We start from the raw sequence: 19,693 nt of genomic DNA on the forward strand, positions 1-19,693 counted from the left end.
CCCTGGGCAAAAATTTTCTTAGGGCCCCCCTCCCCCCATGCAATTTCGCTCTCCACCTTCTCTGAGACATACAATAAATAGTAGCTAGACTTAAAATCAGTTTACTGTATCAGATCAGTCAGCGATTGCGATTGGTTGCCAGAGGTTACAGCATATCATTACTGCTTACTGACTGGTTGCTAGAGGTTACAGCACTCCTTAAGGCTCACTGATTAGTTGCTAGAGGTTACAGCACATTTCTGCTTGTTAATTGGCTACTAGAGATTGCTGTACAGTAATACTGCTCACTGGTTGCTATAGGTAACAGCACATCTTCTCCTCACTGCAGGGGGGCATGATATACCTATGAATGCTGCCTTTATTTACATGTCAATGCAGTTGGCCTCAGCTATTTACATATGCATGTTACTGCTATTTACATATGAATGCCAGTATTTACATGTAAACACAGGTCTGCAGGTGAGTCATCTGTACACAACAATAGGGCAGAGCTGGGCAGCATTAGTAGCAGCACAGGACTAAAACTTCAAGGGACAAGGGAATGTAAACTGGGATAGTTGGCAAGTATGAGGCAGCTGCTTTGGGCCCCACAACAATGACAGGGCCCAGGGCAGCTGCCCCTTTTGCCCTGCCTTAAAGACGGCCCTGGTGGGACGGGTGGAAGAGGATTTGTGCTACTGCTCAAACATCTTGGGGGAGAAAGTGTAGTTTGGCATCGTTGCCCTGGGCGTTAGATGACCTTGACCCGGCACTGTTATGGACAATGAAACGCTGCAGTCTAGAACAGTGTTTCTCAACTCCAGTCCTCAAGGCGCCCCAGCAGGTCATGTTTTCAGGATTTCCCTCAGATGAAACAGCTGTGGTAATTACTAAGGCAGTGAAACCGATCAAATCACCTGTGCAAAATAATGGGAAGCCTGGAAACATGACCTGTTGGGGCGCCTTGAGGACTGGAGTTGAGAAACACTGGTCTAGAACACCGAGAGGAGTCTTATATCGAAGGATGGAATGGAACATGCAGAGAGCAGTAGACGTTGAGATGATCTCACCATGCCAGCGTCTGCCCATAAATGAGCTCCAGGACATTGCGAGCGATGTCAAACTCAGTGCGATACTTTTCATTCCTTTGTCTCTTCTGCTGGATTAGCCTGTCAAATAAATCACACACAGACGGGTGAGTAGGCAGGAGATGGGCAGAGGCTGGTGGGGGTTGGGGGGTTAGGTTCAGCGACAGCTTGAACTGACAGATTTACCTAAATAACTGCTCTGCAAAGAGGGTGTCCAACAGATTGAAGATCAAATCCATGATGACGAAGCGGTACAACTCCTGCCCCACCAGAGTCTCCCAGCACTGAAACAACAAATACTGAGCTCAGCAATGAGCAAATACAATAGAATAGGATAAAAAGTGAACTCATGAGAAGTGCTCAGGGTCACCGGCCGGCATGGAAATTCCTCATCACTCTGCAATAAACTTTTCATCTAATAGTACTCAAGCGGGGAGGGTAGGGAAGGGACCACATCAATTTAATACATACACACACACATATACAATATATATATATATATATATCAGGTAATAAAGAACATCACTGGCCATGTCCCAAGTCTTCCATTATTTGGCCTGTCGAGTGGGAAGGTAGAACTTCCAGTGGCCTCATCAATTCCTAGTGGACATCTCTCGTCGGCCACTCTCAACCAGGGTCCCAAGGAAACCCTAGGGTTCCACCATCGGATGCTAGGGGTTGAGGCTGACTGACCTCTCATTTGATGGCACCTGCACAGCTCCATGACCAATGCCACCTGGCAGAGCCAACAATATTCTGACCACCACTGTAAGGGTTGCATTCTTCCCACTGACCAACAACTGAAGTAGCATTTTTTCAACTAACCATCAATGAATGTAAGGGACATTCTTCTCACTGATCACCAATGTAAGGAACATTCTTCTCACTGATCACCAATGTAAGGAACATTCTTCTCACTGATCACCAATGTAAGGAACATTCCTCCCACTGATCACCAATGTAAGGAACATTCTTCTCACTGATCACCAATGTAAGGAACATTCTTCTCACTGATCACCAATGTAAGGAACATTCTTCTCACTGATCACCAATGTAAGGAACATTCTTCTCACTGATCACCAATGTAAGGAGCATTCTTCTCACTGATCACCAATGTAAGGAACATTCTTCTCACTGATCACCAATGTAAGGAACATTCTTCTCACTGATCACCAATGTAAGGAGCATTCTTCTCACTGATCACCAATGTAAGGGACATTCTTCTCACTGATCACCAATGTAAGGAACATTCTTCTCACTGATCACCAATGTAAGGAACAATCTTCTCACTGATCACCAATGTAAGGAACATTCTTCCCACTGATCACCAATGTAAGGAACATTCTTCTCACTGATCACCAATGTAAGGGACATTCTTCTCACTGATCACCAATGTAAGGAACATTCTTCTCACTGATCACCAATGTAAGGGACATTCTTCTCACTGATCACCAATGTAAGGGACATTCTTCTCACTGATCACCAATGTAAGGAACATTCTTCCCACTGATCACCAATGTAAGGAACATTCTTCTCACTGATCACCAATGTAAGGAACATTCTTCTCACTGATCACCAATGTAAGGAACATTCTTCTCACTGATCACCAATGTAAGGAACATTCTTCCCACTGATCACCAATGTAAGGGACATTCTTCTCACTGATCACCAATGTAAGGAACATTCTTCCCACTGATCACCAATGTAAGGAACATTCTTCCCACTGATCACCAATGTAAGGAACATTCTTCTCACTGATCACCAATGTAAGGAACATTCTTCTCACTGATCACCAATGTAAGGAACATTCTTCTCACTGATCACCAATGTAAGGAACATTCTTCTCACTGATCACCAATGTAAGAGGCATTTTTGCTACTGTCCCCCTATGAACTGGTTGAAGTAAGGGTTCCCCCAAGACCTTACAATTATTTTAGGGGTTCCTCTGGGGTAAAACAGTCGAGAAAGGCTGATCTAATGTAATAAATCTGGGAATAATCAATGCAGTTGCCATAATTGTCGCCTTCTTTCTGTCCCCTCCCACCAACCGTCATGTATCTGTAGCTCCTCCTTTTTTTTCAGGCGCTTCTCAATACTACAGTGCCCGCCATTAACTGTCCAGCAACCAATGCCATGGTGAAATTTTCACAACGTGGAAAGTGAATGTATTTGTTGGCATACCTTAAATTCAGAGTAGTTGGCCTTCCTTTTTAACCAATGGTAACACAGAACACCAAGGATGACAATCTTCAGCAGAAGGTTTCTAGTAAAAAGAGTCAAATAGATCACCAATAAAAAATAACTGACGCCTAATGTTAAAGAGGTAACTCCATCTGAAAGGGATATTCTTACCTATAGATATACCTAGAAAGTCATCAAGGGGTAGATCTACAACAATCAGCCACAACATTATGACCACTGACACGTAAAGTGAATAACTTTGATTATCTCCTTACAATGGCACCTGAAAATGGGGTGGGATATATTAGGCAGAAAGTGAACATGTCTCTGAAGTTGAGGTGTTAAAAGCAGAAAAAAAATAAATGGGAAAGTAAGAATCTGAAGGGCTTTGACAAGGACCAACTCATACTAGCTAGACGACTGGTCAGAGTAACTCCAAAACTGCAGTTCCTCTACATGCATAACGTTATTGAACTCATGGGTTTCGGGCCTGTGTTTAGACAATGGGCAAGTCATGGTGTAGATAAGTCCCCGGGTGGCAATACGATTGGGGCTAATGCCCCCTTTTTTGGGGTTGGCAGAGGCACCAGACAAGGGTGTCCCTAATCCCCTTTCCTCTTTGCCCTCACCATGGAGCCCTTGGCGGTTGCCCTTAGGTCATCAAGAGAAGTGGAGGCCACTAGGGTGCGCAATATCAGAGAATGTCTTGCATTATATGCGGAGGACCTGCTTCTGTTCCTTAAAGATCCAGGAGGCTCCCTGCAAGCAGCACTAAACATTAACAGGGTTCAAAGTCAATAGGAACAAGTCATCCATATTACCCATCAACGAGGGTACTAGGGATGTGGGAGATCCCAATCTTCCGATGCAATGGGTCTCCTCTCTTACGTATTTTGGAAGTAAAGATCACTGCAAATGTCCATGACTACATACCTCAAAATCTACTTCCTTTAAAGGCACTCCTTAAACATAAGGTCCAGGCTTGGAAAAAATGTACCCTTGTCCGAAATTGGGCGGATCAGCTTACTTAATATGAAAATCCTTCTCATCATCTTATAATTCCTAAGACATGCTCCCACATGGGTACAAAAATCTTTTTTCAAAAAGCTAGCTGGGATTGTTAGTACATTCTTATGGGTGCCCAAGTCCCCCAGAATAGGGATAAAGGTATTATAAGAACCCTGGGATCAGGGGGGTCTGGCTTAACCGGACTGGCAAAAATACTATTTGGCAGGTTAAATGGCGTTTGCCAATCGTTGGCTGCTGGAAAACGCCTGTAAATGAAAACGTGGCTAAACGTGACTTACCGCGTTTAGAAGCGCTTGGCGCTTGAAATGCCTCTAAACTCAGCTTCTGAACCCATTTTTTTGCATTCCAAAAAAAAGCCTCTAAACTTAACTGCCTAGAAACTACCCTTTGTACATGTGCGGATAAGATCACATAGAGAAGAGTTGAGGAGCAGTTGAAAAAAATGCCCAGCTGCTCCTAAACATCCATTTAGCAGCAGCCATGTACATGAGGCCTTATTATGATGGCCACCATTAAAGTGTGGGATGCAGCAAACTGGCATGTCCTAGTCACCTGGGCTTCTCTCCATTTGCCCTCTTGTGGATAAAGCCTAAATTGCCTAATTTCCATGACCTTCCTGACCCCATGGTGTGGGCGCCTTGAGGGGTTTAAAACTTTAAAAAGGATGTAACCAGAGCAAGGGAACTTTTAACTTTTGAGCAGCTAAATGCAAGAAATGTATTTCCCAATTCATTTTTCATTTTGATTTTTTCGAACTTCGTTGTGCTTTTTTAACGTTAAGTTTCAGGATATGAGGGTAGAATCCCTGCCCTCAGATTTGGAAAGTTTATTAATGGACGAAATCTTTCCAAATCCCCATCAGTGACATATAAGGAATTCTTTAAAAAGACGCCACCGGCAGTTAACAGATATAGAGAAAAAGGGTAACAGGGGTGCCCGATATATACAAGGGGAGGACTGGGATGACATGTGGGATCAACCATTTAAACATCTTGACAGATTGATTCAGTTCAAGTTCTTACATGGGATCTATTTTATCTCAGCTAGATTAGCTACAATATATTCCTCTGTTCCAGCTGAATGCTGGAGGTGTTCCTTTTCTCCTGCAAATCATATTTTCTGGAAGTGTCGACAGATTCAAGTGTTTTGTCCTGTATATCAGATATTCTGGCAGTTCCAATACCTATGACAATAAGAGCCTGTCTGTTGGGAGGAGGTTGTGCCCATCTAGGGCACTAAGAACTTTTTCTTAACATTTTATAATTTTATGGGAGAAAGGCCATACTATTACATTGGAGGAAGCCAGGTGCCCCTAGCCTTTCCTTTTGGAAGGGCCTGGTGAATTTTATGTTGCTTTACTACAAGGCGACCTGTGTATCCAGCGGATGTGGGTAACAAATTTGATAAGGTATGGCAAGCCTGGTATAATTCAAATGTCACAGTAGATTAGTTTGGTCAGTTGTCTTTTGAACTTCAATACTGGCACTTCTAGTATACAGATATTGGCAACCCTTTAAGAATTGGGGGTAGTGTCAGACACTGTGCCTCCAGTATCCCACTGGTATTGTGTGTTAAGATCCCTATTGATTGAAATTGTTCTCTAGTCAAAGGTCATTATTGATACTCATTGTAATATATGGTGCATATTTTATCGGACGTAGACAGACAATGTTCCAAGTTTGTGGTCTGAGCTGGCGGTTTCGGGGGTTAGGATTGGTTATAGGCAAGGTTGTTACTCAGTTGGACTATGATAGTATGAAATTATTTTAATCTGTACTATTATTGTTGGGCCCTATGTGGCCACTGGGGCAGGTGCCGTGCGAGCACAGCCTCAGGTGTTGTAGGTCATGCATAAAACCTAATAAAAATTATTTTATAAAAGAAAAATAAATAAATATGTCCCCTGCCTGCAGTGGTCAGGATTGACTGGTGACAGGGTCATGGGTGGCCAAGGCTCCTTGATGGAGGTGGGGAGGGAAGGCTCATTGATGGAGGTGGGCGAGGGAAGGCTCGTTGATGGAGGTGGGCGAGGGAAGGCTCGTTGATGGAGGTGGGCGAGGGAAGGCTCGTTGATGGAGGTGGGCGAGGGAAGGCTCGTTGATGGAGGTGGGCGAGGGAAGGCTCGTTGATGGAGGTGGGCGAGGGAAGGCTCGTTGATGGAGGTGGGCGAGGGAAGGCTCATTGATGGAGGTGGGCGAGGGAAGGCTCATTGATGGAGGTGGGGAGGGAAGGCTCATTGATGGAGGTGGGGAGGGAAGGCTCATTGATGTAGTTGGGGAGGGAAGGCTCATTGATGGAGGTGGGGAGGGAAGGCTCATTGATGGAGGTGGGGAGGGAAGGCTCATTGATGGAGGTGGGGAGGGAAGGCTCATTGATGGAGGTGGGGAGGGAAGGCTCATTGATGGAGGTGGGGAGGGAAGGCTCGTTGATGGAGGTGGGCGAGGGAAGGCTCATTGATGGAGGTGGGGAGGGAAGGCTCATTGATGGAGGTGGGGAGGGAAGGCTCATTGATGGAGGTGGGGAGGGAAGGCTCATTGATGGAGGTGGGGAGGGAAGGCTCATTGATGGAGGTGGGGAGGGAAGGCTCGTTGATGGAGGTGGGGAGGGAAGGCTCATTGATGGAGGTGGGGAGGGAAGGCTGGCCTGTGTAGTCCGATCCAATATAAAGGCTACTGGAGCTCAAAGTGCAGAAAAAAAAGGTAATGCTGGTTCGGATAGAAAGGTGTCAGAACACACCGAGCATTGCAGTTTGTTGTGTATGGGGCTGCTTAGCCGCAGACTGGTCAGGGTGTCCACAGCCAAAAGTGCCTACAATGGGCACGTGTGCATCAGAACAGGACCACGGAGCAATGGAAGAAGGTGGCCTGGTTTGATGAATTTAAGAATGGTTTGAGGAACACAACGGGGTTTGAGATGTTGATTTAGGCTCCAAATTCTCCAGATCTCAATCCAAATTGAGCATCTCACAACTTACAAGACTTAAAGGATCTACTGCTGACAGCTTGGTACCAGATACCACACCACACCATCAGAGTCCATGCCTCAATGGGTTATCGTGGGTGGTCATAGCATAATGGCTGATTGTTGTATGTTTCTCTTGGGTTTAGATATGCTTTATAGACAACTCAGACTGAGATAATGAAGAGATAATGCATAAGCGAAGATGGTTTTTGGTAAAAACTGCATGTCAAAATGATCGGCAGATCCTGAGTTCTAGGCAGCCTAAGTGTTATGCAAATATTGACTTTTTATTTGAGAGTCGAGCATGGCACCACCTCCTCTTTGAGTTTTACCACTGGTTGCTGAGAACACATTGCACACTGCCCCAGTATTCCTGTTCTATGGCTCCAAAGGATATTACCTGCAGATGGCAATGTAAACTTCCAGTATAGGAGAGTCCAGACGCTCCCAGAGCCGCAGGGCATGATACATGTACGGCAGAAGAAGGTTACACAAAGATACAGCCAATGGCAGTAAGAGCAGCATAGATTCCAACTCCAGGACTGTCACACTCTTCATCCGTGTCCGATGATCCTACACAAATCACAGCGGCAGAATGTTACAGTGATATAGCGCCACCTTCAAGAGTGGAACACTAGGCAGAAACAAAAAACACAGTACGGCCTATGGCCAGTCCTAACAGGTAGTCAACCTCCTAGCTGCTAAGGGCAGCTCAATTCGACACAAAGCAGTACAAGGAAAAAAACATATTTGAGGGGTGGGCACTGTGTGCAGAATGACACCCGATAATCCCCCAGAAAAGGGACAAGAAAACTCAAACAGCCGTCTGCAAAGCCTTTTGGCTGAAAAATACATCCAAAGATGCCCAAACATCAATTTTGTAAAACAGAGCTGCCTGTAGCGAAGAGGGGGTTGACTACTAGCCAAGACTTTTCCACCGAGTGTACTACTCCTGAAGGTGGCACTATAACCCAAATGGTCAAATATAAGAAGGAGCTGTGTCCTTCAATCAACATAAGAGACTCACAAATGACCTACTAACTGCAAAAACCAACGACACTATTCTGTACTACTACTTTTGGACCTTTCAGCTGCCTTTGACACGGTTGACCATCCCCTCCTCCTCAAAAAAAATTTTACTTCCTCGGTCTCCATGACTCAGTGGCTCTCATCCTACCTATCCCAACGGACCTTCAGTGTCACTTACAATTCTACTTCCTCCACTCCTCTTCCCTTTTCTGTCGGGGTCCCCCCCCCCCCAAGGTTCTGTTCTTGGACCTATTTTATTTTCAATCTACACCTCTTCCATGGATCAGCTGATAACCTCCCACGGCTTTCAATATCATTTCTACGCTGACGACACCCAAATCTATCTCTCCACCCCTCCACTCACTCCACCAATCTCCTCACGCATCACCAACTTACTAACAGACATATCTGTATGGATGTCACAACGCTTCCTCAAACTCAACTTGTCCAAAACCGAGCTTATAATATTTCCTCCCCCACGCGCCTCTTCCCCTGACTTCTCTGTCAAGAGCAATGGCACAACCATCCACCCGTCCCCACATGCCAAGGTTCTTGGTGTTATCCTGGACTCTGAACTCTCCTTTCGGCCCCACATCCAATCACTTACCAAAGCTTTCCGCCTCAACCTCTGCAACATCTCTAAACTACGTCCCTTTCTAACCAATGAAACCACAAAGCTCCTGATTCACTCCCTGGTTATCCCTTGCCTCGACTACTGCAACTCCTATCTCATTGGCTCACCTTTAAATAGACTATCCCCCCTTCAGTCCATCATGAATGCTGCTGCCAGACTCATCCACCTTACAAACCGCACAGTGTCTGCTACCCGTCTCTGCCAATCCCTCCATTGGCTGCCACCCGCTCAATGACTTAAATTCAAAATACCAACAACAAGTTACAAAGTCATCCACAACTCTGCCCCCCCAGCTACATCACCAGCCTAGTCTCAAATTACCAACCTAAATCGCCCTCTTCGTTCCTCCTAAGACCTCCGGCTCTCTAGCTCCCTCATCACCTCCTCCCATATCCGCCTCCAGGACTTCTCCCAAGTCTCTCCCATACTCTGGAATTCCCTATCCCAATCGGTCAGACTGTCTCCAAATTTTTCCACTTTTAGGCGATCCCTGAAAACGTTCCTCTTCAGAGAAGCCTATCCTTCCTCCATCTAACAACGGCACAATTTTCTCCATTAGCTCATCCCCCACAGCTATTAGCCTTTTGTATAACTTGACCCCCCCCCCTCCTAGATTGTAAGCTCTAAAGAGCAGGGCCCTCTGATTCTCCCCTGTATTGAATTGTATTGTAATTGTACTGTCTGCCCCAATGTTGTAAAGTGCTGTGCAAACTGTCAGCGCTATATAAATCCTGTATAATAATAATAAATAAGAGAAATAAAAGCGTTTTCAAAAGTTTGAAGGCCACCACCAGTAACGTACCTTGTACAGATATTCTGAAAGGACGTAAACGGCCACGGCGGCGCCCAGCCAGCTGACTATACACAGCATCCAGGAGAAGACATGGATACATACGGTTTGCATCTTCTTCCGGAGGTCAGGACTGCGCCCGGTCTGCAGCTCACTCAGCAGCTCCTGGAAGGACAGCAAGGAGGACATTCCTCACATTGAGAGCTACAACAGTCTAAGCATGGTCTCTCCTACCGGCCATGATCGGCCACCAGGCACAGAGATCCAGCGATGACATCACTGGGTGTAAAATAAGGTATGTAATGAAAATTAAAATGTCAATTCAAAATGTCATTATCGTATTGATGAGGGGGAAGGGAGACCATGGAAGACCAAATATAAGCAGATTAAACGTCAACTTTAAAGTGATATTAAAGCCCTTTTTTTTTTTTAAATCAGATGCATATAATAGAGTACATGCTCTTGCTATTCTTTTAAAAAAAATTCTCTCCCTGTTCCCGTAACTGTGCCCTGGCCAAGCTGGCCAATTTCAGGTAGTTGGGTGTCCCCTGTGCCTGCCAAGACCTATGGAGCCTACACTATGTGCATGTTCTCTTTCAGAACTACAACCTTAAAAGCAGAACTTTACCTTCAAGTTCCGCTTTGGGTCTCCCCTCCCCCTCCGCTACCGCATTTTTTTTTTCGGTGGGAGCGGATATCGAATTCATTGCTGCCTGGCCTACAGCCGAATGGTGCAGGGGCCGGCCTCTCGTCGATCCAGGGGGGATGTCATATGATGTCTTCCTGGATTGCGCCCTGCCACTAATCACTGTACCGGCCTGCTGCCTGTATCATGTGACCGCTATAACCAATCACATCAGGTCACATGACAGTTGTAAACAATGGATGGATTCCTTCAAGCCATCCATTGTGTACAATTGTGTTGCTAGCTGTGACTGGTCACAGTGATCACATGGTATAGACTGGGCCAATCACAGCCCATCTGGCCAATCACAGCTAATCACATCAAAACAAACTGAATCAGTTTCATTCAATACAATTATTGCATTTCATTGCTATAAGCCAGGGGTCTCCAAACTTTCTAAACAAAGGGCCAGTTTACTGTCCTTCAGACTTTAGGGGGCTGGACTGTGGTCATTGGAAGTAGAAAATGTCCTGGCGTCTAGTGGGAGAGAATAGTGCCCCATCATTGGTGACAGTCGGGGGAATAGAGCCCCATCCTTGGTGACAGTCGGGGGAATAGAGCCCCATCCTTGGTGACAGTCGGGGGAATAGAGCCCCATCCTTGGTGACAGTCGGGGGAATAGAGCCCCATCCTTGGTGACAGTCGGGGGAATAGAGCCCCATCCTTGGTGACAGTCGGGGGAATAGAGCCCCATCCTTGGTGACAGTCGGGGGAATAGAGCCCCATCCTTGGTGACAGTCGGGGGAATAGAGCCCCATCCTTGGTGACAGTCGGGGGAATAGAGCCCCATCCTTGGTGACAGTCGGGGGAATAGAGCCCCATCCTTGGTGTCAGTCGGGGGAATAGAGCCCCATCCTTGGTGTCAGTCGGGGGAATAGAGCCCCATCCTTGTTAGTGTATCTAAATCTGCTAGTACATTTAATATTCCCCTCTCCCCAGACTGACAATACTGCTGTGCTTTTTCATCCAGAGATTGGGGGCGCTCTAATACAGGAGGTATGTTACTGTCCAGCTCATCGGGTGAAAATAGAGTGGAAAAGCAATAAAAAATAAAAAAAATTAAAAAAAATAAAAGAAAACAAATGCAGCCGTCACATCTAATGATTGGTAGGCTGCAATATATGACATTTTTGGCTTAAAAATACAATTTTAACTGCAATAGTATACAGACTGCTGATAATGTGGCCTCACCTTCAGCTGCATGTGAATGGTGTCCTTCTGCCGCTGCACAGATCGGATCCGATTCACTTTGAAGTCCCAAGAACCGAAGACTTTCAGAGCCAGAGCTCCGGAGAAGAAGCCGACTCGGAAACTCTCCCCGAATGAACACGACATCCTGGAAGGTGAGAAATGATAATGAAGAGGGATCGGTGGCATCTAGTAATGAGTGCAACAATACATCCCAACCAGATAGTGGCGCTAGTCCAATGACTGAACAATTCTGATTGGCTGTTACGATCCCCACTAGAGAGATCTTTGAAGATGGTAACAGCCATGACCTGGATTGTAGCGGTTACCATCTTGAAATATCCCTCTAGTGGGTACAACACTGGCGGCCATTACAGCTGGGATAGTTTAAAGCACCAGATGTCTCCCGTAATCCTTGCCCTATACCAGGAGTCTCCAAACTATGATCCTGGGGCCAGATGTGGCCCTTTGCCTGCAGTTATTTGGCCCTTGGGGCACCATTCCTCCCACTGGTGGAGCAGTATTCCTGCTACGGACATCAATAATGGGGCACTTTTCCTTTCACTGACACCAACAATGGGGCTCTATTCCTCCCATTGATACTAATCAAGGGGCCCTATTTCTCCCACTGTCACCAACGATGGAGCACTACTCCCTTCACTGACACCAGAAATAGGCCACTATTCCTTCCACTGACACCAATGATGGGGCACTATTGCTCCCACTGACACCAGCAATAGGCTACTATTCCTTCCACTGACACCAAGGACGGGGCAATATTCCTTCTACTGACACTATTGATGGGTAAGTATTCCTCCCATCAACACCAAGGATGGGGCACTATTCCTCCCACTGACACTAATGAAGGGGCACTATTCCTCCCACTGACACCAACAATGGAGCACTATTCCCTTTACTGACACCAGAAATAGGCCACTGACACCAAGGACAGGGCAATATTGCTTCTACTGACACGAATGATGGGGCACTATTCCTCCCACTGACACCAAATGATGGGCACTAATCCTCCCACTGACACCAATGATGGACACTATTCCTCCTACTAATACCAATGATGGGGCACTATTCCTCCTACTGACACCAATGACGGGGCACTATTCCTCCCACTTGCACCAATGATGGGGCACTATTCCTCCCACTGACACCAATGATGGGACACTATTCCTCCCACTTGCACCAATGATGGGACACTATTCCTCCCACTTGCACCAATGATGGGACACTATTCCCCCCCGCTGACACCAATGATGGGACACTATTGCTCCCACTGACACCAGAAATAGGCCACTATTCCTTCCACTGACACCAAGGACGGGGCAATATTCCTTCTACTGACACTATTGATGGGGAAGTATTCCTCCCATTAACACCAAGGATGGGGCACTATTCCCCCCAATGATACTAACGATGGACACTATTCCTCCTACTAATACCAATGATGTGCACTAATCCTCCCACTGACACCAACGATGGAGCACTATTCCCTTTACTGACACCAGAAATAGGCCACTATTTCTTCCACTGACACCAAGGACAGGGCAATATTTCTTCTACTGACACTAATGATGGGGCACTATTCCTCCCACTAACACCAACGAGGGGCACTATACCTCCCTCTGACACCAATGATGGGCACTATTCCCCCACTGACACCAATGATGGGGCACTATTCCTCCCACTGACACCAATGATGGGCACTATTCCCCCCCACCGACACCAATGATGGGCATTATTCCCCCCACTGACATCAATGATGGGGCACTATTCCCCCACTGACACCAATGATGGGCACTATTCCCCCACTGACACCAATGATGGGCACTATTCCTCCCACTGATGCCAGAACATTTTTTACTCCCACTGGCCACACGCCAGCCCTCGTAAAAACTGAAGGACGGTTAACTCTGCCCTTCGTTAAGATAGTTTGGAGACTCCCTGCTCTATACTCCCTACCGGTGACAGGATCGAGTTGAATACCTCCAACCCCCCCCCCCCCCCGAGGAAGATAAGATTTATATCAAAACACGTTGGGTCATCTCACATGAAGTCATCTACTCTGTACAATGTGAATTGGATGGATACCTGTATTGTGTGAAAATGGGAGTGGTTAGACGATATTGAATGTAAAATGAAGGTTACTTTATACAGTATGTCTTGTAAGCAATTTTTCTTTTAACAAATGTGATGTCTTTTATAATAAGCTTATATATTTTACTATTTTTTTTTGTTTTGATTTTCTTGGTCCTTTTAATGTCCCAATCACAACTAGTTTGGGATTTTGATAATCTCTCATGTGACTCAAGCCAGTTGCCTCAAAGCTACCACATGGGGCAAGTTACCCTCCGATACCAGAGCACACTGAAGGAAGGGAGGCTCCTGCAGTGTGGGGGGAAGGGAAGGGGCGCAGACCTGTTGGCACTCTCACTCTACCATGTGACACCAACACTCAAGGGCAACTTGAACTATCAGCAAAATGAGTATAAAATACAAAGTTTCCTACCTGTACACCAAAATGATGCAAGTGCTGAGGAAGACGAGCCCGATAGTGAAGAGAAACGCCAAAGGCATGTGATATGGAAGCCACGCAGGCTTGACGCTTTGACACGTGGATGCATTGTATCCAGTAGAACAGCCTTCGTTTAGGGTAAAATTGCTATAATAACCATAATACATCACCGTGTCGGAGAAGTAACCCTAAACATAAAAAAAAAAAACTTTTATTGCTTGAAAATTTAAAAAACAATTTTTACAAATTAGAAAAAAAATGTTCCTTCCTGCTTTTCACCCAATCTAGTTCTTGACTATGGCTGGTCTCTGTTGATTCACAAGTTCACCTCAACGAGTTACTGACTATGGCTGGTATCTGTTGACTGCTGGTTTGACCTTGGATAGTAACTGACTATGGCTGGCCTCTGTTGATTCCCAATAATACACAAAACTAATACACAGGCTCACAGCACATGCTTAATTCCAATCTTGCCGTCAGATGGCCCATTTAAGGAACAGAACTGAGTCCAGAAGTTTCTGGATGGTCTTCAGCTGTTACCCTGTGACCTGAACCTGTTCCTGAGATCTGCTTTCCCGTTACTGATCTGGCCTGCCCTGGTCTGATCTCTGTCTGCTTTTGACCTCAGCTAGTTCATGACTACGGCTAGCCTCAGTTGACTCATTGTTTGATCTTGGCTAGTTCCGGAAAATGGCTGGCCTTGGCTAGTTCCTGGATATTTCCTGACTACAGCTTGTCTCTGTTGATTCCCGATTTGACATTGGCTAGTTCCCAACTACTGCTTGCCTCTGTTGATTTCCCGATTGACCTCGGCTAGTTCCTGACTACAGCTTGGCTCTGTTGACTCCTGGTTTGACCTTGGCTAGTTCCCAACTACTGCTTGCCTCTGTTGATTTCCCGATTGACCTCGGCTAGTTCCTGATTACAGCTTGGCTCTGTTGACTCCTGGTTTGACCTTGGCTAGTTCCCAACTACTGCTTGCCTCTGTTGATTTCCCGATTGACCTCGGCTAGTTCCTGATTACAGCTTGGCTCTGTTGACTCCTGGTTTGACCTTGGCTAGCTCCTGATTACTACTGCTCTCTGTTGATTGAACGTTTGACCTCAGATAGTTCCTGACTTCGGCTGGCCTTTGTTGAGTCCCAATTTAACCTTGGCAAGTTACTAACTACGGCCAGTCTCTGTTGACTCTGTTTGACCTTAGATAGTCCCTGACTACCGCTGGCTTCTGTGGATTCCTGGTTTGACCTCAGATAGTTCTTGGCTAAGGCGGGCCTCTGTTGATTCCCGGATTGACCTTGACTAGTCCCTGACTATGGCTGCTCTCTGCTGATTCCTGATTTCACCCCGGCTAGTTCCTGACTACGGCTGGCCTCTGTTGAATCCTGGTCTCTGCTTGTCTCTTATCTAAATCAATGAACAGAATATGTCAGGATGGCATCAGAAGAGGATATATAAATACATCAATACATAGAGCACAGATATGTGTGCGTGCACATTTGCACAAGCACTTTTATTTACACATGCGCACCAATACACAGCAACACAGCTTATGCTTAATTCCAATCTTACCACCAAATGGCCTATTTAAGGAACAGAGCTGAGTCCAGAAGTTTCTGGATGGTCTTCAGCTGTTACCCTGTAACCTGAACCTGTTCTGAGATCTGTTTTCCTGTTACTGACCTGGCTTGCCCTTGGACTTATCTCTTCTCTCTTTGTCTGCATTTAACCTCAGCTAGTTTCTGACTACGTCTTGCCTCTGCTGCTTCCCTGATTTACCTTGTCTAGTTCCCGACTATGGCTGGTCTCTATTGAATCCCATTTTCACATTTGCTAGTTCCAGACTATGGCTGGCCTCTGTTGATTCCCAGCTTGGCCTTAGCTAGTTCCTCACTACAGCTGGCCTATGCTGATTCCCAGTTTGACTGCAGCTAATTACTGACTGAATATGGCTGGTCTCTGCTAATTCCCGGTTTGATCTAGACTAGTTGGCTAGTTCTGGACTACTGCTTACCTCTGTTGATTTCTGGATTGATCTCAGCTAGTTCCGGACTATGGCTGCTCTCTGCCGATTCCTGGATTGACCTCAGCTAGCTACTGACCACGGCTGCTCTCTGCCGATTCCCGTTTTGGCCTTGCTAGTTCCAGACTATGGCTGATCTCTGTTGAATCCTGTTCTCTGCTCATCTCCTCACCACAATTCTGCCTTCCACCCTGCCTGATATCTGTCTGCCCAGTTGCCGATCTCCTCCGTGCAAGCAGTTTTCTGCCAAGTCAGCGATCAAAAGCGAGTACCAGTGGACCGCCCTCTCGGGATCTGTGCCATTCTGCACCCTTTCATTTCCTGTTACCATTCCATGGATATTTGGACCAAAGGTGAAAGGGGAAAACCTCTTACCATTATCGCCTCTACCCAGGTACATGATAAGAAAGCTCTTTAAAAACGGTTTGATTTTTCTGTCGTCTGTTTTCACGTCTTTGTCAAGCACTTTTGATGCCCATCACTAAAATGTTTAATCTATGGCTGTATCCAGGTCTGTTCACTTACTGCCCCTGTGAGAAGCTCCAGGCTGGTGAAAGAACGAGGGTCCGAAGAATCATGAGGATGTACAGCCTGAGGGGTGACAATAAACAGAAGGCACAGGAGGCTCATGAAGGTATTAAACCCCAGAAGAGTCTTCAGAAACAGGAAATAGGAGAGGACGCTGGAACCAAACCGCCCTCCAATCTGCTTGAGAGCTACGTGCCAGGGCTGCAGGGCACAGAGCATAGACAGGAAGGACATCCAACACCCGTGCATTGCCTGGGGGAGGAGAGACATGTCAGAATCAAGAAAGGCACAAAAAGGGTAACCACTACTGTTATTATGAGTAAGTATTTATTGGGTCAAGAGATGGATCAAAGCACCACATCCCAAAAAATAATATCCACACAGGAGAAAAGGCTTTGCTCAAAGAGCAGAGAGTCTTTGGGTGCTAGTCAAAAAGCAATTATGTATAAAATTACAAAACTTTTATTACAACATCTTCTTAAAAGCATACATAATATGTATTAAAACCAATAAAGCTTGCATCATTCATTTTTCCTTGGATACTCAGGTACCTGATGACGTCAGATCTTTGACGAAACGATCGTCGGGTAGCCACGCTCACACCCATTGTGCATTTGCGATCGCATTACAAACTCATGTTGATGAGTTTTTAAATTTTGTTTAATTTTGCTAGCATTTTCGTTTGTTTTTTTAAACGGTATTTGTACCTTTTTTTTTTTCCTTATGACTCGGTGGAGTAGTTTTAAGCGCTTGAATATTCGGCTTAAATAAATTTTGTTGAAACTATCTCACACGATTTGGCGCATTTTTGTTTCTTTATAGTGATACGTCGCTTGGAGGCGTGCTGGGAGCATCCGTGCGGATCCGAAGATCACGAGACATCCGAAAGATCGGGATAATCTCCAGCATCTGGTTATCGGGACGTCTATGTGATCTGTGATCGAATTTGCGCAGTTTGACCTCCCCTAACAGGGGGGGTCACTGGGGATCTGGTAAGCCTCCATCTATTAGTGGTGTTTAGAGGTGAAGGGTCCACGTGGTGAAGTATTATTTCATTGAATAAACAAGCTCTAGTTATTTCCACTTTATATATACACTGGACATTACTTATATTTTTTGTATTAATTTACATATGGACATTTGAACTCACAACTTGTTGTTTTATTATCTCATTGGACACTTGAGTGTAATAAGATTTTTTTTCACAATATTTTTCCACAGTATTTGTGCATTTGGTTTCACAGTCTTTTTTGATATTTTTTTGCACATTTTTTTCAGGTCACATTCACATTTAGTGGCCAAGCGCTGCACTTTGTTTCTTTTGTTTTCTTTGTGCCCAGTATCCTGGTTATGGTGCTCAGCTGCTGTTTTTTTATTTTTTTTTAACCAAGCGCAGATTTTTTTTATTTTTTCTGTAATTGTTATTTGCTGTAAGATTTATTCACATTAACTGAGGTCATACTGCGATCTCACCATGCTAATAGAGTCTGCGATGCTGCTGCTGCAGCAAGAGTTGTCATTCCTTCCCTTCCAAGCTGAACTGGGATCCAATGTCAAGTACCTGAAATAGAACCAAAAGCACAATGAACAGATTCTGTATTATTTCAAATGCTTTGCACGAATTAGGAACAAGCGGGCACACACAATGCTTTGACTTCATAGAAGAGGACCTGATGACTGGAAGACTCCCGAACCGGAACATTCGTGGGAGATTGGGTCTACAGGCAAAGCAGAAAAGTGTTCAAAACCAACCCAACTTAGCAATGTAATTCTTTGTTCTCCCCAACAACAATAGGGAACAGACACCTCCCAAAACAATTTACCTTCAGCCCCTCTCCAAAGTTCTTCACTGCGTGGCCCTGCCTGTTGCTGCACAGCCTTTGCAGAAAGAAGTCTACCTATGGCCCAGCCATTCATTTCTAAGCCCCTGTACACACAGTCGGAGATTTCCACAACCAAATCCGACGGATTCTGCCCGTCGGATCTTGTCCGAAACTGTTGTATACACACGGTCGGACAAAGTTGGCAAAAAATCCGATCTTTCAGAACGTGATGACGTAATTTCGTTACGATGGGACTACATTCAGGCTAGTAGCCAATAGCTTTGATGTAGGAATTTGATCTGAGCATGCGTGGCACTTGGTCCGATGAAAATGCTCTACACATGATCGGATTAGGTCCGTCCGGCCCAGTTGGTCGGGAAATATTTCCAACATGTTGGAAAATTGGGTCGGACGGAGATTCGGACGGAATCAGTCCGATGCATACCACACACAGTCGGATTATCTGACGACACGGTTCCGATAAGACTCATTCCGACAGATTCTCCGACCATGTGTACAAGGGCTAAGGCAGGAGGCAGCTTGGTAGGCGGCTGTAACTCAAAGGCGGTTGGAAGGAATATTTAAGGACAACATCACTACTCATGAAGTCCTGCCTGAGTCCACCTACGGCCCAGCCATTCATTACTAAGGTAGGAGATCTACCTCTCTAGATGGCTGGAGGCCAAAATGAGTACAGACCAGCCTTAGGATTGAATAGGCACACCCCAGGTGTCTATCGCAGCTAAGGCCATGCCAGGCAGGACCTCACAGTGAACTTGACAGAGGGGCTGAAGGTAAGTAGTTTGGTAGGCGGCTCCAACTCAAAGGCAGTTGGAAGGAATGTTTAAAGACAATATCACTACACATGAAGTCCTGCCTGAGTCCACCTATGGCCCGGCCATTCATTCCTAAGGTGGGAGATCTACCTCTCTAGATGGCTGGAGGCCAAAATGAGTACCGATCAGCCTTAGGAATGAATAGGCATGTCCCAGGTGTCTATCGCAGCGCCAGGCAGGACCTCACAGTGAACTTGACAGAGAGGCTGAAGGTAAGTAGTTTGTTAGGCGGCTCCAACTCAAAAGGCGGTTGGAAGGAATATTTAAGGACAACATCACTACACATGAAGTCCTGCCCGAGTCCACCTATGGCCCAGCCATTCATTCCTAAGGTGGGAGATCTAACCCTCTAGATGGCTGGAGGCCACCATGAGTACAGACCAGCCATAGAAA

At 45.8% G+C, this 19,693-nt stretch overlaps 1 protein-coding gene across 2 annotated transcripts in view; it reads right to left on the reverse strand.

The window, feature by feature from the left end:
- Positions 1-19,693, reverse strand: part of TMC6 (transmembrane channel like 6) — a 54,794-nt gene that overhangs the window by 14,344 nt on the left and 20,757 nt on the right. For both annotated transcript variants that reach the window (XM_077458644.1, XM_077458643.1), the window contains exons 7-15: positions 18,115-18,202; positions 16,639-16,893; positions 14,086-14,279; positions 11,568-11,712; positions 9,704-9,856; positions 7,639-7,811; positions 3,249-3,330; positions 1,254-1,351; positions 1,050-1,148 (exon numbers count right to left, since the gene is read on the reverse strand). In XM_077458644.1, the coding sequence (XP_077314770.1) occupies positions 1,050-1,148; positions 1,254-1,351; positions 3,249-3,330; positions 7,639-7,811; positions 9,704-9,856; positions 11,568-11,712; positions 14,086-14,279; positions 16,639-16,893; positions 18,115-18,202 (1,287 nt within the window). The remainder of the gene's footprint in view (positions 1-1,049; positions 1,149-1,253; positions 1,352-3,248; positions 3,331-7,638; positions 7,812-9,703; positions 9,857-11,567; positions 11,713-14,085; positions 14,280-16,638; positions 16,894-18,114; positions 18,203-19,693) is intronic.

The sequence above is a fragment of the Lithobates pipiens genome, unplaced genomic scaffold, assembly GCF_037356315.1.
Source record: "Lithobates pipiens isolate NorthernLeopardFrog02 unplaced genomic scaffold, aLitPip1_a1.2 Scaffold_28, whole genome shotgun sequence".
Classification (NCBI taxonomy): Eukaryota; Metazoa; Chordata; class Amphibia; order Anura; family Ranidae; genus Lithobates; species Lithobates pipiens.